This window comes from Equus caballus, chromosome 16 (assembly GCF_041296265.1).
Source record: "Equus caballus isolate H_3958 breed thoroughbred chromosome 16, TB-T2T, whole genome shotgun sequence".
Lineage (NCBI taxonomy): Eukaryota > Metazoa > Chordata > Mammalia > Perissodactyla > Equidae > Equus > Equus caballus.
The window spans coordinates 94,588,538-94,615,195 of NC_091699.1; the positions used below are offsets into that span (position 1 = coordinate 94,588,538).

At 36.7% G+C, this 26,658-nt stretch overlaps 1 protein-coding gene across 4 annotated transcripts in view; it reads left to right on the forward strand.

Annotated features, from left to right (window-relative positions):
• EIF2A (eukaryotic translation initiation factor 2A) overlaps positions 1 to 25,389 on the forward strand; it is a 35,629-nt gene extending 10,240 nt beyond the window's left edge. For all 4 annotated transcript variants that reach the window (XM_001490053.6, XM_070238313.1, XM_070238311.1 and 1 more), the window contains 12 exons: positions 3,329 to 3,403; positions 5,969 to 6,087; positions 7,746 to 7,845; positions 8,200 to 8,282; positions 11,214 to 11,287; positions 11,430 to 11,574; positions 11,772 to 11,888; positions 14,901 to 15,472; positions 19,591 to 19,704; positions 23,413 to 23,541; positions 24,325 to 24,390; positions 24,989 to 25,389. In XM_001490053.6, coding sequence (XP_001490103.1) covers positions 3,329 to 3,403; positions 5,969 to 6,087; positions 7,746 to 7,845; positions 8,200 to 8,282; positions 11,214 to 11,287; positions 11,430 to 11,574; positions 11,772 to 11,888; positions 14,901 to 15,472; positions 19,591 to 19,704; positions 23,413 to 23,541; positions 24,325 to 24,390; positions 24,989 to 25,054 — 1,660 coding nt within the window. In that variant the 3' untranslated portion in view covers positions 25,055 to 25,389. The remainder of the gene's footprint in view (positions 1 to 3,328; positions 3,404 to 5,968; positions 6,088 to 7,745; positions 7,846 to 8,199; positions 8,283 to 11,213; positions 11,288 to 11,429; positions 11,575 to 11,771; positions 11,889 to 14,900; positions 15,473 to 19,590; positions 19,705 to 23,412; positions 23,542 to 24,324; positions 24,391 to 24,988) is intronic.
• The last annotated feature ends 1,269 nt before the right edge of the window (positions 25,390 to 26,658 follow it).

A 26,658-nucleotide genomic window follows, 5' to 3' on the forward strand; every position in this document is an offset into this window, starting at 1 on the left:
TAAAGAATGATGGGATTAGATAATCAGCATTTTGTAATCCTAAAGAAATCACATATCAGTGGTTCTCAAACTTTAGCATGCATCTGAATCATCCCTCCCCAGATTTTCCGATTCATGAGATCTGGGGTGGGGCCCAAGAATTGGAATTCGGAACAAGTTCCCGGGTAATGCTGATACTGCAAGTCTGGAAACCCCACTTTGAGAACCGCTAATGTCAAAAGATGCTGAAACTATTAAATGAACTGTTGATGAGGAACTTGATAATCAGGTTGGCATCACCTGAATCTGTTGACCAACTTTTATTAGACCTTGTCCTCTAGAACCTTGTTAGAGGAAATGTGGGCCCAAGACCAGCCATATTGGCATCACCTTGAACCAGTGCAGAAATGTAACATCTAGGCCCTACCCAGCTTACTGAATCAGAATCTTTATTTTAACCAGATTCTCAGGTGATTTGTATGCATGCTAGTATTTGAAAAGCACTGCTCTAGAAAACAAGAGTCTGTGTTAAAGCTTTTTGCTGCATTGCATTGGAGTGTGGGATCCCAAGGCAGCAGAAATGAGAGGAAAAGGGAAAGAGGCAAGGAAGAAGTGAAAGCAAATATAACATGGGGTGCCCTGAACTGGGCACAGATTTGCAAAACACAGCCAGGTTGCTTTGTCATGCAGTGTGTCTCCAGAGGGGCTCTGGGGAGCCGCAGTGCCTCAGAACAGTCTGTTGTGGAGAGGGACGGTAAGAAATGTGCATGCAGCCGGAGCCTCTCTTGGTCTGTCTGGGTTGAATCTGAGTGCTGAGCTCCTCTTCCTGCTACTGCAGCAGGCATAAGGGAGGCTGCGCTGGAAGGTGGCCCTCACTCCTGGCGAATCTTGAGACAACCAGTGGTGTTAGGAGGTGAGGTGGCCAGGTGTCTGCATTGAATAGCTGTCCCCTGGCAGCAGGAAGGGTTAGATGAAGCTGAGGAGGCACATAATGAGTGCAGTACAATGGCAGCATCTCTAAGAGTAGAACTGGAAGACATTACATGTCTCCTGGGGAAGTGCAGTAGGAACTACATGGTACTAACCTTCTGTGAAGGTTAAGAAAACTTGATTCTAATCAAGCTTTTAGATGAATGGTTCTCAAATTTGGAGGCATATTAGAATGACCTGGGCCTCTTTTAAAAACCGAGATATCCAAGTACTAGGTATTAAATGATAGTAAGGAGTTGGTAATTTTGCAAGATGAAGTGGCATAGTAGTGATTGTGTTTTTCAAAAACGTCCTCATCAGTCTGAGATGCATACTGAAGTATAGAGTAAAATGATATGACATCTGGTTTTGCTTTAAAATATTCTGGCATTAAATATGAAAGTAGAGAGTAGAGTAAACAAAATGGGCCATGAGTTAATAGTTATTTAAACTTGGTGATAGGTGCATGGGTGGGTTATCATACTTTTTCTCTATTTTTGTCTATATTTGAAGTTTTTTATTTGAAAGATCGTACTAGAAGGAAATAGACAAAATTTCCCAGTTGCCAAGATTAAGAAAAGAATTGAATTCTGGATAGTCTATTAAGCTTGCCTTCAGTCTTAAACATAATGCTTAGAATGGCATATTAAAAGGACACTTTATAATCATTGAGATAAATGGGGTGATTATTAGAGTCAAAATGAGCTTGCTGAGAACAAATTGTTTCAAGCTTATCTCATTTCCTTTCTGAGTACAATTTCCAGACATCAAGAAAGAACTGTAGACGTGATTTTAGCAAAGTATCTGAAAAATGAGAAAGTCTTTTGGTTGGATGATGGTAATGACAGTTGTCGTTGGTTAAGAGCTGTGAAGTCAGCTGATTAATGAGTTGATTTTAGTTTGAGGGAAGGACTGTTAAGGATCTTGTTCAGAGCTCATTCAACATTCTTAGAGTTAATTCAGATGATAGTTTAGGATGATATTTTATAGTTTATCCATTACATAAATCTGTACAGAATGACTAATATTTTAAAAGAGAAAATCAAACTGTAAATAGATCTCAGTAGGCTAGAATAATAGGCCAAACCTGGGTGGAATTTTATATGATAATTGTAAATTATCTGCCTTAAGGTTCAGAAATGAGTTGACAAGTATAGGATGGAGGACATCTTGATCATAGCTGTTTATGTGAGAGAGAGAAAAAAATGTTTCAGTAACTACAAACTGAGTATAAGCTTCTATTGTTGTGTGATTTCAGAAACACAAATGTCATCTGCAGATAAATTAACGCAAAGATAGTATCCAGTTTAAGGGGGATGCACTGGTCAGCTCTCAGTGCACTATTTAATAGTTCAAATATTTATTGTCCACAAAGTTCTCATCTGTTGTGACCACATGTATGGATATCTGTGTGTACACACATCCACGCTTCTCTTTGCGTCTTCATTATCACTGGGAGAGGGACTCATAGTAGCCATCTCCAGTTGAGAGATACAGTACTTAGAGTTTTGATCATTTGATAGCGTATTGCCAGGAAGTCCAGTTTCCACAGGTCTGTTTTTGTACAGAATCCTGCATCTGCATTTATTTAATGTGAAGATCCTCTTGTTGTTATGCTTTCTGTCTCTACTCATGAGAAATTGGTAGAAGGTCTTTATCCTTCAAATCCAGGGGCACTTGTTGGCCACTCGAGGATATTCTATCCATCATTGTTTTGTTACGCAGGTGGTCTGGGACATTCTTCACAAAGTCTCTATGTTGAAATCCTTCGGCCCTCTCAAGATCAGGGCTGACAGCTGGTAACTTGCACATTTCCTTAAATTTTGGGATTTTCACACCAACTGGTTATTCACCCAAAAGGGCTCTCTTTCTTTCTTTCTTTCTTTTTTAAAAGATTGGCACCTGAGCTAACATCTGTTACCAACCTTCTTTTTTTTTTTCTGCTTTTTCTCCCCAAATCCCCCCAGCACATAGTTGTATATTTTAATTGTGGGTCCTTGTAGTTGTGGCATGTGGGACGGTGCCTCAGTATGGCCTGGAAAGCAATGCCATGTCTGTGCCCAGGATGGGAACATGTGAAACCCTGGGCTGCCGAAGCAGAGCGCGGGAACTTAACCACTCGGCCCCGGGGCCGGCCCTCTTTCTTTCTTGAGATTGATCTGTTGGTGTGAAATCAGTTTCCAGCTTACTTTACAGTGGTTGTTGGCACTGCAGTTTAAGAGAGAAAGTATTTGGTAGACTAAAGCATTTTGGAATTAATTTCCGAAATTTATGTAAGTTCTTGGTCATTAAATTAGTAGTAAGATTGTGGATTTTTAATAAGATTTTTTGAAAAGTATTAATGCTTATTAATGTAAACTTTTTTTCTTGTCATTTTCAGGGAATCTGGGAAAAATTGCAAAGTCTATACCTTTAGTAAGGATGGGACCTTGTTTGCCTGGGGCGACGGAGAAAAGTTAGTGTTCATTTATATAAAATTTTGTGTGTCTCATGAATCTAAAGCATAACTTCATTATTTGAGTAATATGTGTTTGGGTGTCATTAATAAACTCTGTCTTTTAATGTCGTGATGCAGATAGATATAATCTCCAACAAAACATCCATGGAACACTTCAAGGTTGTTCATTTCTTTTTATGTGTAATGACTTATCTAGTTACTTAAGAGTTTAAAAATAACATATGAAAAAGGACAATTTAATGCTGAAGAAGCTGAGAGGTGGTTTTCAATAGTGCTCTAAATGCCTGGTTAGGGTTTCTTAAATTCTGTGTTAACACTTAGAGAATAATTCTCTTTGCTTGTTTACCTTCGATTTAGATACATTGTAGCCTTGCAGTTAAATTAGTAACAACTGCCTGCAGTTATTACTATAAGTTTTATTGTATATAAAGTATATCATCTTAGTATAAGTTATTCAGAAGTATGTTTAGTATCCTCTATATTACATAAAATAATCAGATTACAAAATGGTCTCACAAAAAATGCTAGCGTTTTGATTTAATGCTCATAATTTCACTGAGAAAACCAATCCATTTTAATTTTTCCATAGTCACTACAACATTTCAGTTCACAGAATGAGGAAAATGCCCAAATATTTGTTGCTTGGTTTAAAGTTATTTTGTTGTTTTTAACCAGATACACTATCTTAGGTTTTTTAAAAGGGAGAAAATGCATACATTAGTTTGAAAAGTACATTTTAAATGTTTTTTACACAGTGGTAATATATTCTGAAGTCTTCAACTCTCAGGTCAGATTGGATTAAACATATGATTTTTAAAAATTAATGCTAAAAAGATTGTATTGAATTAGTTGATTCACTTTTTATGACTTTAGCTGACAGAATTAGCTTTTATAATTAAAGTATTAATCAGTTTTGTATTTTTTTAAAGTTACTGAATCCAACTGCTCTCATATTGTTAAGAATATAGTCATATTGAGTCTTATCCACAATGCTAAGATAACAGTCTTAATCTCAGCCTCAAAGAGAGGATACTCATGTTTTCTTCTTTTGGTGTAAGCTATTGTGAGTATTTGGGTTTTGTTTTCTTAAATCCACATTTTACTTGTTTTCTATTTGAGTAATGAGTTAATAGAAATTTACTATCTAATGGGACATACCATACCTCTTTCCATTGTTTATTGTCTTTTTGAGGTATCCCTTATTCTACTGGCTTAGAGTTTGTTGCGTAAGTCTTTTTTCACCTTGGCAGTTAGAATTAATTATTTTACATATTTATTCATATTCCCACTTGGCTTTCTGTTGGATTCAACTCTGAATCCTTTTAATATATCCCCATATGCAGTGCCCATCTTTTTAAAAGGTATTTTCTATACCTGGTTCTAGCATTTATTTCCTTAAAATGCTGGGGCCACAATGATGTATAATATTCCTGGGGCAAGAGAAACAGATGTAGCATATTGATTGTGGTCTTTGCTGAGTTCATGGTTAACTAAGCTGGAAACTAGAACTGATTTTTCCTTAAATATGTGTGGAGTTTTTTTCATTAAGATAAACACCTTTTGTTACACTAAGAATAACTATTAAAGGTTATCAACAACAGCAAAAAAGAAAGCTTCATGCAATTCTAAAATATGTAATTTATAGTAAGTTGTAAAGAATCTCATGTGTGTGTGTTTGAACAATATGCAATAATCATTTATTCTTACCAATTTCTTCTTATCTAATCCAGTGTCCTCAAACTTGAGTAGGACAAAGTAATTTTAAGCAAGTTCTAGAATCAGATGGAGTATAATTTTTTTTACCCAAAAGAGTACATAAGAGCAAGTCAGGCCAAACTAGTGTAAAGTTTGGCTGTGGCCTTTATCGTTTGTATGATCTTGGGCAAATCATCACACCGTTTAATTTTTCTAAGCCTCACCGTTAGTGAAATGGAGATGATAATACCTATCTTATAAGACTGTTGTGAGGATTAAATGAGAAAATGTACGTAAAGTGTTAAGACCAGAACATGGTATATAGGAAGCATCCAAAAAATGGAAATTGCTTTTATTATTACTATTGTAATCTTTGTCATTATCTTAGCACAATCATTCTTACAGTCCCAGCTTTTGGAGACTGCTTCTGAGATTTTTATAGACATCGCAAGTCTCCTTGCTGATTTCCCCGGCTGCTGCAGGTCACATTTATTCAAGCTGGAAAGTATGCTTTTGCTTTAGCATGTCTGTTTCTTTCTGATTTTCTATACCTCAGCTTGTCTAGCTCTGTGTTCACTTAAAGGCATGTTGTTCGTGGAACGTGAATCATCTCTTGTGTCTTTCTGCTGATTCTGTATTATTCCCCAACACCAGCCTTATCCTTGTATAGGGGTGTTTTGGTAAAATGTGCACTTTTTTTTAGTTAAGGTGTTTATTGAATATTTTCTAGAACTAACTGAAAATTGAGTTTTATGAAAAATGAACAGTTAGAGTGATCTGTATTTGAAAAGAAGTATGAATGTTTTGGATAATGCTGGCTATTATAAAACAGTATTTCATTGCTGAAGTAATTTCTTTTGAAACCAGAATAAATATTATCAATGTCACTAACAAGAGACTCCTGCACTCCTTCAACCTCCCAAAGGCAGTTTGCCTTGAGTTCTCGCCAAAAAACTCTGTCCTGGCAACGTGGCAGCCTTATACTAGTAAGTATTTTCCAATTGTAAAAATATTCTGACAGGACCAGTTCAACTCAGTGTGGAAAAAGAGAATGTTTATAACCTTATAGGAAAGTAGTTAATCTTTATGGTAGTAAATAGTATTTGTAAATGTTTTTAATCAGCCGTGAATCTTGTGTTCCCCAAGTACAATGAGCTTTAGGTAATATCAAGGTATAGTAAGTTAGTGAAAAGACCCATCATGAGATGGAGGAAGAGAAGGAGCTAAGGGAAAATTTAGAAAGTAAATAACCACTAGATAGAGAAGGTCTCAAACATTAAGGATGCTAGTGACCTTTAACGTGAAGAAAGGTGGGGCCGGCCCGGTGGCGTAGGGGTTAAGTGCGCACGTTCTGCTTCTCCACGGCCCGGGGTTCACCAGTTCAGATCCCAGGTGTGGACATGGCCCCGCTTGGCAAAAGCCGTGCTGTGGTAGGCGTCCCACGTATAAAGTAGAGGAAGATGGGCACGATGTTAGCTCAGGGCCAGCCTTCCTCAGCAAAAAGAGGAGGATTGGCAGTAGTTAGCTCAGGGCTAATCTTCCTCAAAAAAAAAATGTAAAATGAAAAAAGGCTTTCAATAATCATTATAAATGAAAGAGGAAGTACAGTAGACACAACATCTAAGAAATGTGAGTGGTCCAACAGAGAGGAGGGAATGGTGTGCTGATTTCTAACACATTTAAAGATATATAATACGTGAACATTTCACGTGCTTCAGAGATGAGTAGGAAAATATTGAGAACTGGTCTAGGGGCTTATTTATTTATTTTGAGGAAGATTAGCCCTGAGCTAACATCTGCTGCCAATCCTTTTGCTGAGGAAGACTGGCCCTGAGCTCACATCCATGCCCATCTTCCTCTACTTTCTATGTGGGATGCCTCCCACAGCATGGCGTGCGAAGCCGTGCCATGTTCACACCTGGGATCTGAACCGGGGAACCCCGGGCCACCGAAGTGGAACGTGCGAGCTTGACGGCTGTGCCACCGGGCCAGCCCTAGGGGGTTATTTTAAGAATCATTTTCTAAAAATGTGGATATTGTTCGGTAAATAGAAGAAAATAGTTCCTTTTTGGGTTATAAATTTTCTGAGTTTGTTCTTTCAAGAGGCTTGGACTCTAATGAGTCTTACTTTTCCAAGTAAATAAAAGAGCAATTGAGAATCCGTTGAGAATCATGGATGGTTTTACATAACTTTTGTGTGTGTGTGACTTATAGATATAAGCTTTCATAATAGGACAGTTTAAGCCATTTAACAGCAAACACGTCAAACTTAAATAAGAAATCTCTTAAGTACTTTTTTAAGGATTGGCACCTCAGCTAACAACTGTTGCCAATCGTTTTTTTTTTTTTTTTTTCCTGCTTTGTCTCCCCAGATCCTCCGGTACATAGTTGTATATCTTAGTTTCAGGTCCTTCTAGTTGTGGTTAAGTGTTCTTAAAATCTATAGTAATTAGCTCATTTCAGAAATGCTGAACTTTGGTCAAACAGCTGTCATGTCGCCATGGCTTTAGGAATGGATGAGTAAATCTATAATTAAAGCTAGAGGGGAAAGTCGATTTAAAGCAACTCTTCATTTTTTTAAGAAGGAAATCTTTTTACTAGTACTAGGAGACAATTACTACAACAAATCTTGTTTTTATTGCAGCTTCTAAGGATGGCACAGCTGGGATACCCAACCTACAACTTTATGATGTGAAAACTGGGACATGTTTAAAGTCTTTCAACCAGAAAAAAATGCAAAATTGGTAAATAAGTGCTTTAAAATGCTAGTTATTTACAAAATATTTTCAATATCTTCATTGTATAATACTTGTTTCTCTGGTATTGACTTAGAAAATAACTTGTCAGACCAAAATCTAGATTTTTAAGGATTTTGTATGTAGGAATGTAATAGAGTAAAAACTTGTTCTTTCTTTTGTTTAGTATTTGAATGAAAAGGGACACTATTTTCCTATTACATACGCTAAAACTGTTAGCAACTGACTTGACATCATTTATAAGTATTTTTCCTTAAATGGTAAACAATATCACAAACTTGACATGTTATGTGATGTTATATTTTGTCTAAATTATTTTTGTATTCTTTCTTTTCAATATAGGTGTCCATCCTGGTCAGAAGATGAAACTATTTGTGCCCGAAATGTCAACAATGAAGTTCACTTCTTTGAAAGCAACAATTTTAGTATGGAAAGATTTATGAAACAATATTATTTAGTATAAATGTATACAGTGTTGATTGCCTTATATGGCATTATATTACTTACTATAAATGGATCCAGTTTTGATTGCTTTATATCCCATCCTAAATACTGTTACTATATTAATCAACAATTGCTGTTATAGTAATTCATTTGATTAACTCTTAGAAATCTTAAAAGCTAATGAAATTTTATAGCACAAAGATTTTTTTAATAATAACTTTTGTTATCTGGTAATTGCTGTTAAGACATTTGAATACGTTTTTCTGAGTTTAGTTGCTATTGAAATTCCGGTACAAGTTTTTAAAATGTTTTATTGTGTAGAATTTCAAATTCAAAAATAGACACCTAGTCCCAATAACCACCAACCCGTTACCAACCCTGCCTCGTCCATACATCTGTCCATCCCTCGTCCGTCTCTCTCACTCTGCCAAAGGCAGTGCTAGATATCATGTAATTTTACCTGTAAATATTTCAGTATGTATCTCTGGAGATTAGGGCTCTTGACTTTTTTTTAAGTTAGCCACCATATCATTATCACAGTGTTCGAATTTCTAATAATTGCAAATGGTATAATTTTTTTAAAACTCAGGATGCAAATAAAGTCCCTCACATTGCAATTGATTGATATATCTTCTAAGTTTCTTTTAAGCTATAGATGCTCTCTCCATCTCCTTTTTTCTTCCTTTGCAGTTTATCATTTAAGAAAGAAGGTTATTGTCCTATATATTTTCCCGTGGTTTGAATTTTGCTACTGTATCTCATCCTATAATTTAACAAGTTCATCTGTCCCCTGTAAATAGGTGTTTGGATCTAGAGTCGGTCAGCTTCAGGTTCTTCTTTTTTGGGGAGATGAGGGCAAGACGACATCATAAGGTGATATTAAGTTCTTTTATCAAGAAGCACGTAATGTCTTGTCTTTAATTTTGTGGAGTTAGTTGACATTAATGTTCAACGCCTAGATCCATTTTTATGTGAGTGGTTACAAGTTGATGATGTTCTAATCCACCCTTCCCTCTCATTTATTAGCTGTAGTACTTCTATAAAGAGAAATTCCCTCATCTACTATTTGGTTTCCTAGAGGTACTATTTATATAGGAAAGGCAGGATAGGTGTTCTTTCCCTTTATCACTTTTACTATAATGAGTTCTTTCTCTAGCAGTCTCCATCACAACCAGTTAGTTCCCCCCCATCCTTCTGAACTGTGGATTTAAATATATATGATGTGTTTCAATCAATTGCAATTATTATCATTATTGATGCACAAATTGTCTCATCCTTGGTCAATTAGTCTTTAATGACTTCTTTGCTATACGGTAAGACAAGCCGTTCAGGGATTATCTTGTGTATTTCCTGCTATACACCTGGAATTGGCCAATGCTCTAAAATACTCTGGTTCCTTTTAGTAGAAAATTGTGTTTAGAAACCACAGTCTGGGTGTAAGGAATTCTCATTGCTACTGTGTTGATCATCGCTTCTAGGTCTCTTTTTCTTTTTCTTTTTTATCTTATATCTGTATTTCCTTTTGTTTACAACAAGAATCCTGATTCTCTAGGACACTAGGGGAGATAGTTTGAGAATGTCACATTCACATACAGTCATGCGTCACTTAACAACGAGGATATGTTCTGAGAACTGCGTCGTTAGGCGCTTCTGTCATTGTGTGAACATCAGAGTGTACTTACACACACCTAGATGGCATAGCACCTAAGCTATGTAGTACTAATCTTTTAGTTGTATATGCAGTCTGTCATTGACCAAAACATCATTTTGCAGCACACGACTATCATTATTCATTTGCTTTGTTCCACATTAACTATATAGTATTCTTAGAATGGCAATACCAACAATAACACCAATAACTTGATTACTGAAAATAATTTAAAGAAAAAAAGTTTTGCAGTTCGTTTTATCCTTAGAGTGACTGTACACTTTCAGGTGTATTAAAGTAGAAAGGGAATTGGTAACTGTTTACGTGTACCAAAGATGGACTGCAGGTTGATTTTGAGCACCGTGCACACAATCTTAGCCATGCACTTCATTTTCTTGTTTTCAAGACTCATTCCTGCCCCACTGATTTTGGATTAGTTTGCTTGCTTATCTTACTGGCCTCTGTGAGCATTCCAAAAGAAGGGGGCTGCCAGTTTTTGCTCCCATTAACTTGGGGAGCTGCATTGTTTATAACATGGCTTCTGACTGCCTGGCACAGAGGAGGCACTCAATAAATATGAGCCATTGTTACTGTTGTGATCATCATTATCATGTATCTGTTTATCACATTCGTTACAGAATTTCTGTATCCACATTCTACAGTAGCAGGCTAGAGTCATCTTTCCCACTTCACGAGCTCTAAGACTGCTTTATTGCAGAGGTTGAAGAGAAGAGAACTGACATTTATTGAATACATACTGTGTACCTGGCACTGTGCTCTTAAAATCAGTCACTTGGGCCAGCCCTGTGGCCTAGTGGTTAAGTTCTGTGCACTCCACTTCGGCAGCCTGGGTTTGGTTCCCGGGCACGTACCTACAACGTACCTACACCACTCCTTGGTGGCCATGCTGTGGCAGTGACCCACATAGAAAATAGAGGAAGATTGATACAGATGTTAGCTCAGGGTGAATCTTCCTTAACAACAAAAAAATCATCATTAAAAAAAATTTGTCACTGGGAGTTGGATATGTAATTCCATTACTTGTCCAATGTCACAGCCAGTAAGTGGCTGAGTAGGAATTCAAGGGCAGGCCTGTCTTGTGCCCAGCCCATGCTTTTTCCACTGTGTTGCTCTACCTTACCTACATGAGACCACAGTGAGCAGTATTAGTATACAGTTGCATTAACCTTTTATAAGGCATTCAGAATTTAACATATTCCTGTTAGCTTCTCTCATGAATCTAACACCATTTACTTTTTTTTAGATACAATCACAAATAAATTGCATTTGCAAAAAATTAGTGATTTTGTGTTATCACCTGGACCCCAGCCATACAAGGTAATTGCTACATTGTTTTTGTTTATTTATGTGGGATATTGGGATTAAACCTTTTCCTTGTTTTTAGTAACTGTAAAAACATGTCCATCTTAGTTTACATGCTTCAAAAAATTAAGTAATGACTTATGTCTGTGTATCGTAGGTGGCTGTCTATGTTCCAGGAAGTAAGGGTGCACCTTCATTTGTTAGATTATATCAGTACCCCAACTTTGATGGACCTCATGCAGCTTTAGCCAATAAAAGTTTCTTTAAGGCTGATAAGGTTACAATGCTATGGAATAAAAAAGGTATGATAAATACATTTATCTCTCATTTTGTGTATCAAGTATTAATTTAGACTTATATTTTTGCATATATAGAAAAAAAGGGTATCAGTACTTATTTAATGAAAATTTACATGTGCTCTGTTATACTTTTTAATATTTTTCTTACCACCATTAGGCTAATTTGTGTTTTAAACCTAATTAAAGTTTTTACTGTCTAGCTACTGCTGTGTTGGTAATAGCTAGCACCGATGTTGACAAGACAGGAGCTTCCTACTACGGGGAACAGACACTGCACTACATTGCGACAAACGGAGAAAGCGCCGTGGTGCAGCTACGTGAGTACCCCAGCAGGCCTCCTGTGATGAAAACAAGGAGAGTAAAACATGTTGTGCCTTAAAGATGATATCCTCTAAATTCTTGAGCAAGTGATAAAACTCACATTTTATAACCTTTAAGATAAAACGCCTCTTACGTAAGAAACTTAACATCTCCCCATACATACCTTATTTTGACAGAATCCGATTAGGTAATTTAGTCATGCCAGCGTTTCAGTAGGGAACTTGCTTATTGAGGTAATCGCCTTGTAGTAGCTCTTTTGGGACTTATTTACCTTATTAGGACAGCAAGTTGATCTAGTGAGTTTAGCACTGTCTTCAGAACTAAAGAATGTTACTACTTCATCTTTTTGTTTGGTTTTGTTTTTTGAGAAAGATTAGCCCTGAACTAACATCTGCTGCCAATCCTCCTCTTTTTGTTGAGGAAGACTGGCCCTGAGCTACATCTGCTGCCAATCCTCCTCTTTTTTGCTGAGGAAGACTGGCCCTGAGGTAACATCCATGCCCATCTTCCTCTACTTTATACGTGGGACACCTACCACAGCATGGCTTGCCAAGTGGTGCCGTGTCCCCAGCTGGGATCCAAACCAGTGAACCCCAGGCCGCTGAAGCGGAATGTGCAAACTTAAGCCACTGCACCACCATGCCGGCCCCCATCTTTTGTTTTGATGAGCTAAATTAACTGTAAAATAATACAATTTTAAAATTCTGGCAACTCTCTTAATTTTTTCATTTTTAATTGGACATGTAAAAGTAAGGTAGCCTTCCTTACAAAAAACTATGTATTCCCATTGAAGTCAGAAACAGAACAAGGATGACTCCCCACTCCACTATTATTTAACATTCTGAAAGAACTAATCAGTGTAACTGGTCAAAAGAATTAAGTATACAGTTTTGAAGGAGAAAATAGAATCATCTCTGCTCATATAGATGAAGTCACAGTATAAATAACAGCCACTGGGGCTGGCCCGGTGGTACAGTGGTTAAGTTCGCACATTTCGCTTCGGTGGCTTGGGGTTCACCAGTTTGGATCCCGGGTGCCGTCATAGCACAGCATGGTAAGCCATGCTATGGCAGGCGTCCCCTGTATAAAGTATAGGAAGGTGGACATGGATGTTAGCTCAGGGCCAGTCTTCCTCAGCAAAAAGAGGAGGATTGGCAGCAGATGTTAGCTCAGGGCTAATCTTCCTCAAAAAACCAAACAAACTACCACTTAAAAAACAGTGGTAGGAAAGATTCCATGTACAGCAACAAAAACTAGAAATATATAGGACTGATGGGAGGAAAATTAAAACTTCTGAGGGACAAACTATGACCCTTAATAGGAAGAATTTTATAAAGCTGTCATTTCTCAGGGCCAGCCTGGTGGCATAGTGGTTAAGTTTGTGCATTCCACTTCATCAGCCCAGGGTTCACAGGTTCAGATCCCAGGTATGGACCTAGCACTGCTTGTCAAGCCATGCTGTGGCAGCATCCCACATAAAATAGAGGAAGATTGGCAACAGATGTTAGCTCAGGGCCAATCTTCTTCACAAAAAATTTTCTCCCCATATTGGTCTAAAAATTATTAAAACGCCAGTACATTTTTTTGGCTTACAGAGAGGCAGATAGCTCAGTGGACCAGAACAGAGTCCAGAAGGAGATCCATACTGCCATAGCCATTGATATATATTAATGTCAGCATTTGAATCAGTGGAGGAAATGTTGATCGTTTAATACATGGTTGGAGGACAGCTGGCTAGCTATTTGGAACAAAAAATTAATATTACTACCTCTTCATCCAAATAAATTGCAGTTGGGCCAAAAGATTATACCTAAAACTACAGAACTAGAAGAAAATATGGGAGAAATTTTTTTCTAATGTTAAAGTGGAAAAAGACTTTCTAAACAAGGCTGAATGCATAAGGGAAAAATGACAAATTTGAATATATAAAACTATAGATTTCTACATTGGGGGAAGAAGAGACCACAGATTAAGCAAAACAAACAAAAATTGGGGAAAAAAATCTTTTTTGATAGACTTAGGGTAAGTATGGGAAAAGGTGAATTTTGTTAATATATCAAGTAAGTCAATAAAAGACCAATAATGGGAGAGAAAAATAGGCATGGGACAGTAAAGAATAGTCCACAATAAAAGAAGTGAAATTATGTATAAATATATTAAAAGGCGCTTAGCTTATAATAAAAGAAATAGAAAGGAAAACAAGATACAGTTTTTCACTTAGTTGTTGGCAAAGATAAAAATCTGAAACCACGCAGTATGAATGAGAGTGAGGGGGAGAAACTGTTGCTGGTGTAAATTGATACAATTGCTTTGAAGGGCTTTTTGGTTGTGTGTTATCAAGTAAATGTATGTGCCCTTTGACCTAGCAATGTCATTCCCACGCGTGTATTTGTGTACACTCACAGTGGAAAACATACAGCAAGGTTTGTAATGGAACGCAGTTCAACTGACAAAGAATGAGCCAGATCTTCAGGTGCTTGCACAGAAAAATCTCCATGATAGAGTATTAAATGAAACAACAAAAGTTTAGAACTGTGTGTGTGTGTGTGTGTGTGTGTGTGTTTAAGAGAGAGAGGCTTAATTTCAATAAAAATATTCTGAAACGCTATGCAAGAAATAAATGGAGGGTTGCCTTTGTATAGAGGGACTTATTTTTGTGGCATATCTTTTTATATAGTTTGTATTTTTATTACTATGTGCACATATTACCTCTTCCAATAAAAACTAGTTTTTTATTAATAGTGATAATAACCTATGCCTCTATGAGCCCACATTGCCAAAATGTTTAAAAGAAATTAAGATTCTTTAGGGGTTTTTACATAAATTTGTAATCATCTATTAATCCCCATAGTATGTCATGTAAAATATTTTAATTTTAACATACCTTGAGATTTTCTTTTTTAGTACTTGACATGTTTGTGAGTGTTATATGATTATGACTTATGTTAATAAATGTTATATTCATTTAATTCTTTATTGCTAATTTGGATTTTATATTCTTTTTCTAGCAAAAAATGGCCCCATTTATGATGTAGTTTGGAATTCTAGTTCTACTGAGTTTTGTGCTGTTTATGGTTTTATGCCTGCCAAAGCAACAATTTTCAACTTAAAATGTGACCCTGTGTTTGACTTTGGAACTGGTCCTCGTAATGCAGCCTACTATAGCCCTCATGGACATATTTTAGTACTAGCTGGATTTGGAAATCTGAGGGGACAAATGGAAGTGTGGGATGTTAAAAACTACAAACTTATTTCTAAACCGGTGGCCTCTGATTCTACCTATTTTGCTTGGTGCCCAGATGGTGAGCATATTTTAACAGCCACATGTGCTCCCAGATTACGTGTTAATAATGGGTACAAGATTTGGCATTATACTGGCTCTGTCTTGCACAAGTATGATGTGCCATCAAATGGAGAACTGTGGCAGGTTTCTTGGCAGCCATTTTTAGATGGAATATTTCCAGCAAAAACAATAACTTACCAAGCAGTTCCAAGTGATGTACCCAGTGAAGAACCTAAAGTTGCAACAGCTTATAGACCCCCAGCTTTAAGAAATAAACCAATCACCAATTCCAAACTGGTAAGTACACTTTTACTACTTTGGGAGGAAAAGGTTTTTCAGTGTCTGGACCTTTTACTCATGCATGTTCTTGTGTTACTTAGCACCTGATCGGAATAGAAACTCTAGGGTAGAAATCATGGGGGAGCTACTGCTGAAGATGGCGAACAGTTCATATTGTTAAGCTGACAAAGGAGTTAGTTTGAAATCTCTGGGAAAGATAACTGCCTATGACATATTGCCTTTGTAGATCATGGGCTCAAGTTCAAATGCTTGTCAGGCGAGGCTGGTGATGTCAGGCAGTGGTGACGGGAAGAGAATGGTGAAAGGGAGAGGGCCTGCCCTCTTTAAAGGCAGGGCAGCTACACAGCAGGAGCTGATTGTTCCCGTAGATTCAAGGCCCCATTTGCCAAAATGTTTGATTTTTCAAGACAAAGCAAGTCTGGGTGCTCATATGAAATTTCTCAATTTTTAGAACACTTTTGGTCAGACAAAACACATTTGTTGTCCTTAGGCCATCAGTTCCCTACTTCTATTGTAAAGTTATGACCAGAGTATTGGTCAGTTTCCTTTTTTTTTTTTAACGATTGGCACCTGAGCTAATAACTGTTGCCAACATTTTTTTGTGTTTTTTTTTCCTGCTTTTTCTCCCCAAATCCTCTCAGTGCATAGTTGAATCTGAACTGGCGAAAGCTTGGGCCGCCGAAGCAGAGTGCACGAACTTAACCACTCAGCCACGGGGCCGGCCCCATCAGTTCTGATCTGCTTTAAAATGTTAGTGTTTCAGAGCTCAGGGGAGAGCGTTTACGTATTCATGCCCTGAGTTTCAGTGATGATGTTAAGGAATAAAGGTGCTCTGTAAGAGGAACAGCAGTATTGTTGGTGTTATTAGAAAGGGCCGTACTGCAGGCGTCGGCTGGGACTGTTCCAAGTACATGGAGACATATGGTCACTCAATGATTAGACTCTCAGGGAAGTAAATCCTTTTCCACAGGATGAGTATTCTTGTGCCTCCCTTTGCCACTCTTAACCTTCTCGAAAGCAAAAACAAAAGGAACAACTCTTCCTCCTTCACAAAATGTAGCAGTGGCCTGTAACTTCTTGACTTCGTTGAAATGTTCCGTTTAAACATTTTTGTGGTATTAACTTGTTTTGTAAAAATATATAAAAACTTGGGGCCGGCCCAGTGGCACAGCGGTTAAGTTCACATGTTCTGCTTTGGTGGCCCCAGGTTTGCCAGCTTAGATCCCAGGTGTGGACCTGCACACCACTTGTCAAGCCATGCCTTGGCAGCTGTCCCACATGTAGAGTAGAGGAAGCTGGGCACGGGCCAGCTCAAGGCCAGTCTTCCTCAGCAAAAAGAGGAGGATTGGCAGTAGATGTTAGCTCAGGGCTAATCTTCCTCAAAAAAAAAAAAAAAAAATGTATATATATATAAAAACTTATATCACAAATTAAGCCCTATTTATGATATTTGTATTTGAATCAAAAAAGAAAGGATATAGTAGTCATTGGATTTGTCCTTTCTCCATATTGAAATTTTCCTTAGCTAAAATAAAAACAGAATAACATCAACCCATGCTGCTTTCCAAATCTGTGTAAGATAGCACAAGAGGAGGAAATTCTGAATTAATGTGTGTTTTTCTTTTCCGATCCATAAAACTAGTTTGTCTTGGTGGGGGCAGGGAGAGAAATTAATGTAGAAAGATAATACTTTGAAAATGCTGATAAAAGTAGGTAAGAACTTCTTAAAACCCCAATTTTTTTAACATTTAAGATTTCCACAAAATGTTTGCTTTTGTATGTGACATGGTGATTATGTGATCCTGTCAAATCATTTTGGCTGAAGGAACCACATGCCCACTACTGAGAACTTTTTGTTTGTATCTAATTCCGGAAATGAGGTAAACGGCAAAGAAAATACTGTCAAGAAGTTGCTGGAAACAAAGACGTTCTAGTTGCTAACTTCACGCAGGAGGAGGGTTAGGTAGCAGAAGGGAAATAAAAGGTGGTAGAATTCTTCTCCCTGAAGAAAAAGGCACTTTTGTTATAAGTAAAAATTCATGTATAAATTATACTTGAAGAAGTATTTCTTGGCTCTCCAAAAAACCTTCACTTTTATAATGTGTTCATCAAAACATAATATTGATACAACTGAAGAAACAAATTTCATTAATGATGAAATTGTGTACAGTGGATGCAGCGGTAAAGCCAGGACTCGTGTCCGTAGCAGCTGTGGGGGGTTTCTTTGTCTAAAGTGAACGTCTGTCAGTAGCTACGTGATGCTCGTAGTGTGGAAGAGACTTGTGATTCATCCTTTTTTCTTGCCTCATTTTTAATTGCTTTATCAGTTTTTGAAGTTCTCCTGAGTAGAAACTTTTTCAGTCAAAGCAAGATGCTATAGAAGAACCCACTATTGAAAGAATTTTTTTTTTTTTTAAGATTGGCACCTGAGCTAACAACTGTTGCCAATCTGTTTTTTTTCTTTCTTTCTGCTTTTTCTCCTCAAATCCCCCAGTACATAGTTGTATATTTTAGTTGTGGGCCCTTCTAGTTGTGGCACGTGGGACGCCACCTCACCGTGGCCTGATGAGCGGTGCCATGTTCGTGCCCAGGATCCAAACTGGCGAAACCCTGGGCCGCCATAGCAGAGCACGTGAACTTAACCACTCTGCCACAGGGCCGGCCCCTATTGAAAGAATTTTGATGTATAGAACAAACTGTTCAGCAAATATTAGTCTATCTTAAATAACACTGTATGCAGTAGGGATAAAAAAGAAGGGAAAGGGGCTTGCCATCCAGATTTGTCTCTTCTACAAATGTGGGTTCTCGTATATTCAGTTGCGTCAAGTAGGGTATGTACATAGAACTTTGATGACCTGAAATAGTTACGTAGCTGCTGAGATAAAGCCACTTTATGGTTTCTTATTTATCCTTCTGTGACTTAAATGTTTGAGCCCTGTCCATTTCCATAAAGCACTTCTAAGTACAGCATAGTTCTGAGATCTAGTGCTCAAGAAACTTCATGGAGATCTGGTCCTTTTGATGTGCTGAGTATGATAGAGTCTAAGAGAGAGTTAATGTTCAGACGATAGCAAGGTGGAGAGAAACCAGTAAGTAGATGAATCTGGTGAGAGGTTGTAGTGCTGTCGCTTATACTGGGTGTTGCCTGCAGCCACTCTGGAGATACTGGAACCTCTATAAATTTTTTATTTTCAGCTTTATTGAAGTATACTTGTCCTATAGAATTGTAAAATATTTAAAGTGTACATCATGGTGATTTGACACATGTTCATTGTGAAAAGATCCCTCCCATCCAGTTAATTAACATGTCCATCACTTCACATATTTATCTTTTTTTTGGTGAGAACATTTGCGTTCTACTCTCTTAGCAAATTTCAATTATACAAAACGGGGTTACCAACTATAGTCATGTTTTATGTTAGATCCTCCTTGGTCCTATGCTCAATTCACCCTCTTTCTGTTGTGGAATATACTTGATAGATGGTTTTATAAATATCTGATGATGGAAATGATTTTCTGTTTTCATTGTATAGTCAGATAAGTCATTTAAGTTTTTTGTCAGCCTCTTCATTATGTTACCCCTAGATTTGTAATTCTGCAGTTACTTACCCCTTCCTATTTAATTTATTTTCTTATGGTCTGTTTTAGTTTTTCTATTTGCCTTTATTTTTAATCTTCTAATCTCTGATTTTGCAAGTAAAGAGCTAGCAAGTAATTCTTTGTGCAAAGAAAACAAATGAGGCAACTGGGTTTCTGTTGACAGTGGTCAGATCTAGAAAGACTGCAGAAGAAGCTATTGTCAGTGTCTGATTTCATAGGAATCATGGGTCAGTAGTAGTACTAAGAAAAATTCCATTGTTTAAAGAAAACTAAAGTGAATTTCACCAGCCCTTACATAACTGAGAGATATCATATATGAACTGATAGGAAGGTCCTCATTAAATCCACCTTGACAGTTGGGGTGTGCCTGCTGCTAATAAGAGGTTTGAAATATTCTTTGCCAGTGATCTTAAAATAAATTTGATAAATTTACTAGCAAATTTGTATAATTTGTTGTATATGTTTTTAAAAACATGGACTCCATTTCAAAATTGTTTATTTTATGTTTTCCATAGCATGAGGACGAACCACCTCAGAATATGAAACCACAACCAGGAAATGATAAGCCATTATCAAAAACAGCCCTTAAAAATCAAAGGAAGCATGAGGCTAAGAAAGCTGCAAAGCAGGTATTGGGGGCACTAATCTCTTCAAAACAAAACAAAACAAAATCAGTTAAATTAGCTTTAAGCCTTAAAGTTTAAAGAAGTGTAGTCTTAAAGTCTTGACTGTTATGTTATAAAATGTAGTTGGAGTTAGCTGGCTTTAAGCAGCCAGAATGCCTTTCTTTTGCGTTTGCCTATGAATTTCTAAGTAGTCCTATATATATAATGGAGGATTCAAGAAGCTGAACCTGACCTTAAAGCCTGACACCCTAATGGGATTATATAGTATGTCACTTGCTATAGACTTGCGTTTGCTGGAGCCTGTGTGAAGTGGTATACTTTGCTTTCTTGAAAGCATGTGTTTGTTAAGAGAGAATAGAAATTACATGACTATAAGGCTGTTTTGTCACTCCATATTACATTACTATAGGAAATTATTCAACTGGGAATCTAAACTCCAGAAGTTCCCAAACAACGGAATTGTTCTACAGTAATCCTTCTTTTTGCTGAGGAAGATTAGCCCTGAGCTAACATCTGTGTCAGTCTTCCTCTATTTTGTATGTGAGTCACCGTCCCAGCATGGCCGCTGATGAGTGGTGTAGCTCTGTGCCCAGGAACTGAACCTGGGCTGGAGAAGTGGTGCACACTGAACTGAACCAGTAGGCCACGGGGTCAGCCCCTAAAGTAATTTTCTATGATTCTGTAGTTGAAAGACCACACCAGTGTAATGCTTGATAAATAAATTGTGATCGTATGTGGTTTATGGTGACTGAGACCAGCTGGGCTGGGACTGTCTGGTTAGTGAAGTTGTGATGACCATATTTTTGAGATTTAGACAATGCAGTCTTGCTGGTAATGCTTGAATTTTGACAGTTCCAGGTTACTTAGGTGTTTTGGTAGGCACTTGCTATTTTAAGGGGTAGAATTGCACTATGCAACCATATTCTGCTAAAATCTGGGCTTTTAATAAAAAAATGAGTGTGCTCTTTGGTAGTTAATATATTTCATCTCCAGAAATATCTTTATATAGCTCAGGTTTAGGTCATTTCAAGTAAAATTATCTGCTGCATGTATTAGACTTGTATAAAAGCAGGGCTTGTCCTTTCATCAGTGTGGGTGGAGACCTCTGCTGGCCCTAAATGTTACAAATTAGTAGTATCCTTATAGCTACGGGTAGGGAAGATTCCTTCTCCCCGCCCCTCCCCCTAGCTAATATTTTCAGATATGACAAATAAAATTTTTACAGTGTACAAAGTAGTGATTTGATATAGATATGCAATGTGAAAGGATTCCCACATTGAGTTAATTAACACATCCCTCACTTCAGATATTTACCCTTTGTTTTTTTTGTTGAGAGCACTTAAATTCTACTCTCAGCAAATTTCACTTATATGAAACAGTATTATCGACTATAGTCACCATGTTATATGTTAGATCCTCAGACCTTATTCATCTTACAACTGAAAGTTTGTACCCTTTAGCAGCCTCTCCCTATTTTGTATTTTCCCCACTCCCCAGCCCCTGGCAACCACCATTCTACTTTCTGTTTCTATGAGTTTGACTTTTTTTTTAGGTTCCAAATATAAGTGATACCATGCAGTGTTTATCCTCTGTCTGGCTTATTTTACTTAGCATAATACCTGCCAGGTTCGTTATTTACTAAAGATGATACTACTAATCCATCATTACAGAGTTGCGCTCTGCTGTTTTCCCAGTTGATGACAGAGTTTTCTACTTGCAAGATAATCCTTTCAGTATGCATTTTTGAGGACAGGCTGCAGTTGGTAAAAATTATGGCTGTGTGATAGAACAAAGGTAAATGATCCATGACAGGATCTTACCTTGACCAGACCTTTCCAGCCCTGCCTCTGAATTAAGTACCAAAGATAAAGGAGGCAGATGTGTGTAATCTAACCAAGTGCTTTCATAAACTGGTGATGATTTTTAACCTTATTAACTTCACCAAAGAGAATTGAAACTAAGAGTTTGATCTTACCATATACACATACTTTCCAAAGAATGACCAGAATTTAAGTATAATAATGCAGACATTTTAACTTATTCTTGGTTAATATATGATAGAAAATTAAATTTCATATTTCACTTAATTTAATAGTTTTTCACATTTATAACATTAACCTTCCTTCCTAGAAGAATAATTACAAACTAAAGTTTTACATTTTTTTATCTGAAGTCAAAAGTGAATTTTGATGAACAAAGTGTCTCTCTTCTCCTTTTGTCCTCTTTTCTTCCTTAATTTTATATTATGAAAAATACCAAACTGCATATTAATAGAACTTATAGTCTCCTTAAGAGTAGTAAATAGTTTCTTTTTGAATAATCTGTTAAAGTGCTCAGTAATCTTTTTTCACATAGAAAGTTAGGAATTAATTTTTGTTGCATTGGAGTGTACAAAAAAGTGCAACCAACATGACTTTAAAAAGAAAAAATGACTCTCATTCTGTACTCTCTGAAAGCCCTCAGGCAGACATTTTTAGATTTGGAGATCCAGGAGTGACTCCCTGTGCCCCGGGATGCTTTAGGAGTTCAGAGCATTCCACCCAGGACTCTGATAAGGGCTTTTAGAGTCTGGGGCTCTGTGTATTCCACTGGGAACTCTCTAAAGAAGAAGTCAAAGCCCTACCTTAGGGCCAAGAAGACTTAAATAACTTTTTCCCCCTCTTGTCAGAACATACGTCTTGTCATAATTACCAAAGGAGAGTCATACTTTTGCCCTTTCACCTATTTAGCGTGTGCAGTAAAGCACATATTTTGCTGGGGGCACAGGTAGAGCAGTGAACCAGGATCCTTAGGTGCAGTGTAGTTGGGGATAGTACAGGAGGGATACGGGCCACATTTGTGTGGCCAGTCTGGTCTCTCTTGGGGGTCAGGGGATTTTTCAGGAGGCCTAAAGGATAAGTAGGGTCAGCCAGGGACATGAAGCTGTTCTAGGCACAAGGAACACTACATGCAAAAGCTGGGAAACAAGAGTGTACCCCACCCCAGAGGAAATAAAGTGGTTCAGAATCAGCACTTCCTCGAGGAGGGATGAGGCTAGAAAGGCCATCCGGGTCCAAGCACAGTGGGAGCGATGTAGTACCCCTTTCCGGGGAAAGGTTTTCCATGGCACTTTGCTGTGGAGCTGAACTGGTCTCATTGTAAATAAATCTCTCTAGAACTTGTTCTGTAGCACCATCCATTACATCTCCTCGATCATGTGTACTCAGAGTTTTAGAGGACATCATAAGAGTGAAACTTCAAATACCTTAGTTTAAAAAGCCCTCTCACATTTTCAAAACATCCGTATAATATCCAAACATCTGGAGTGCTTGTTGGCTGATACAGAAACCCCCTAGTTTACGCTCCTAGGGTCATTTCATTTCTTTCGTTTATCCTTATATTACTAACAAAATATTATTTTTTATTTAATATTATGTTACTTTAACTCTAAATTCTAGATCTAGCAAAGTGTTCCCTATGACAATTATATAGTTAAAACCTTTTGGGTGTCTCCTTATACTGTGATTTTTTTTAAGTTACAGTGTATCTATTATGGGACAATCTAGCATACTTCATGAGACCTTCAATTCAGATCCTTTCTTTATATAAAATGTAGTATAAAGGATAAAATCACATTTTGGTTTCTGCATTTTATATACCAAGCCTATGTTGGTTGAAATACTTTAATGTTTTCATTTTAGAAAATTGAATTTTTGAAAATATTTCCTGCAGGAAGCGAGAAGTGACAAGAGTCCAGATTTGGCACCAACTCCTGCCCCGCAGAGCACACCACGAAATACTCTCTCTCACTCAACTTCTGGAGACCCTGAGATAGACAGAAAAATCAAGAACCTAAGGAAGGTGAGAAACTTAAATGAAAAACAGACGTGTTTATTGAAAGAAATGCATGAAAATTATCTGAAGCCAGGCGTCTCGGAAGTTTGTAGCAGCTTTTGTTTTCTCACTATGAAATACTGTAACTTGGGAATGGCGCTGATTTTAGTGCTATTCACAAATGTCTAAAGACTGTTTGTCTTTTTACTATTGATTTTTGGAGTGGTAGGATAATAAACATTTGTACAGAAATATGCAGAACACTTTTATACTAAGTATTTCATTAGACATTTGTGAGATAGGTAGGAACAGATATTTATCCCAGTTTTAAACATGAAGAAACAGAAACAAAAGGAAGTTTACTAGCTTGTCAAGTTGGGGCCAGTTTGTGGTGGTGGCCTGGAGTAAGAGCGGGTCCCTGGAGCCCTTCCCAGGCTGTGCTAGGAGGGTTCTCTTAAAGCCGCAGACATGGTCCAGGTATAACGAGGTGCTGAAATAAACAGTGAAATGGGTGAGATATTTACATACATACACATGTACATATATACATACATGTACATATATAACATTAATTAAAAGCTTGAAAAATATTTTGCCAAATCCCATGTTCTTAACATACCCAATTTTACATTTAATTTTAAAAAGTAGTTTACCGTAGCATTTTACCAAACTATTCTCGATACAAATGTAAGGTGATTCTCCTTATTCAGGTTTCATATTCGTATGATTGAGTTGTTAATGAGAAAATTTGCATTCTAAAATGACTTATTCTTCCTTACTCTTGACTCGTAATGTATTTTATGTTTGCAGAAACTGAAAGCAATTGAACAACTGAAAGAGCAAGCAGCAACTGGGAAACAGCTAGAAAAAAATCAGGTCTTTTCTGCATTTTTTACCTGGGCTTGTAGTCACTACCACCCTTCCTAGTTTTATTGTGAGCAATAGTTAATCAGGTGAAAGAGCACATAGATTTAAAAACTTGCTTTGAAAACCAGTACCATATATATTTGTTTATTTTAATGTTTTTACTCTTAAACGAAGAAGGATGGGGGAAGACATGGGATAGATCATTGTGAATGGGAGTCACCATTCATGCCATTGCTGCTCAGAATAAAAGCAATTTATCATGTTAGATACAATTCTCTTCCAGCCTGCATCTCGGGTTGTGCTGCCCTGTCCCTCCTTCTTTCCTTAGCACTTGTGAGCCTAGGTGCAGAATGGAAGTTTATTGGACCTAAAGGGATGCAGTAAGACGACTTCAGTCCTTTGCCCCTTTGAGTCATACCAAATAACACATTACAAGTTGTTTCTCATCTGTGTTTTTCAGTCTGTGTTTACCAGGGGATCTGATAAAGTGTCAGAAATATTCTTTCTCTAAATTTTTTCTCCTTTGCTATTTTGGCTCTAGATCCAATAATTATTTTGTTTTATTTCATTTCCTATTTAATAACTCTATTGTTTTAAACTTTTCTAGTTGGAGAAAATTCAGAAAGAGAAAGCCCTTCTCCAGGAGCTAGAAGATTTGGAATTGGGTATTTAAAGATTCATAGAAAGCAAGTTGGTTACCAGAAATCATTGCAGACACGTTTTCTGTTAAACTCATTGCTGTACACTGAATATCCATGTGCCCACATTTAATGTTTATCTATAATTTTAACCATCTATTCAAGATTATACACATATGTGTGAAATTATTTAATAATGTCTATTAAATTGATTTTTACATCCTGCATCCTATATCATGTCAACACATGATATGGAAAAGAAACACATGAATTGTTTAGCTAAGCTTAACAGATTGAAAGATGAATGTCATTGTTTTGTAGTAGCGGGCAGTATTTATCATTTAAATGAATAAAGTCATTTTAAATTTAATCATTGTTGGTTTTGTTATAAGTTCCTTAGTTAACAAATCCTTTATTAATTTACAGGGCAAGTTTGGGAAATTTTTCCTTTGAATATATAATATGACTTTCTTGATCCTAAAACATTATTATATTGTCAAAACTTTGAAGAAAAGTCTTAAAAAGCAAGTTGTACTACTAACTATATTATTTATATTATTTGTGGTATTTGAAGTAAGTTTTTCTGATTAGTTCTAAAATAAATATAGAAAATAGCAAAACACTTTATTTTGATGTTTCAAATAATAAACCTAGTGATTTAAGGATGAGATAATATTTTCTTCCCAAACATGAACTATGATTATTTTGCTATAGTTGTCTTGACTGTTTTGGTTGTCTGTTCTTTTGATGAAAAAAGATCTAATGATAATCGAAGATACTCAACTATCGAAACTAACTTATATTTGGTTTTAGAATCTATCTATTACAGTTAAGTTTTTTCATCAGTTTTACATTTGAAATTATATTTATTTCATTTGCATTGATAGAGGTTTTCATTTTCTAGAGCTAATTTTTAAACCAACAGATAAAAGAAAAGATTCCAGAAACACCTTGAGAGAGACACACAAACAGATAACTGAGTTTCCGGTGCCGCAAAGCTTCTAATAAGATTTGGTAAAGATCTAGTGCATTAACATTTGAATGATATTTTAAATATTTTTTGTGTGCTCTGTGTGTGCACACTCATGTACGTATAATTGCTTTCAACATTAATTCATTTCTGATAGTAAAAACATAAGCAGATAGATTACTTTTATAATATATTGCTTTAAAAGTTGTTTTTCTAATAAAATTGTTAAATAGTGCATCCTGAGACAGTGTAATGTTTTTTGGCATGGTAGCCTAACAATTTTTTTAATTAATTACCATTTATAGCAGAGTTTACAGTAAACATATCATTTTTAAAATGTGTATCTCAGAGGTAGTATCATTGAACCTTTTCTTTTAGTCAGATGCTTTTTAATTGCTCCAGGGTGACTGTTTCTACCAAAATTCTTAGACTCATATTTTAGAATCATCTTTATTTCTGTAATAATTTAATCCATTTAATTTTTTCCAAAGATGTGTTTTATTTCTAAGCACACATCAATGTAAAAAAACCACGGAGGTGTTCTTTGACTACATATTTTATTTGATTTTGATTGTAAACATCCTCTGGGAGTAAGAAGAGTCAATTTATAGAAAGAAAAAAGTGTACAGTGATGAAAGTTGGCTTGAAAATCACATTTTGAGGGGAGTT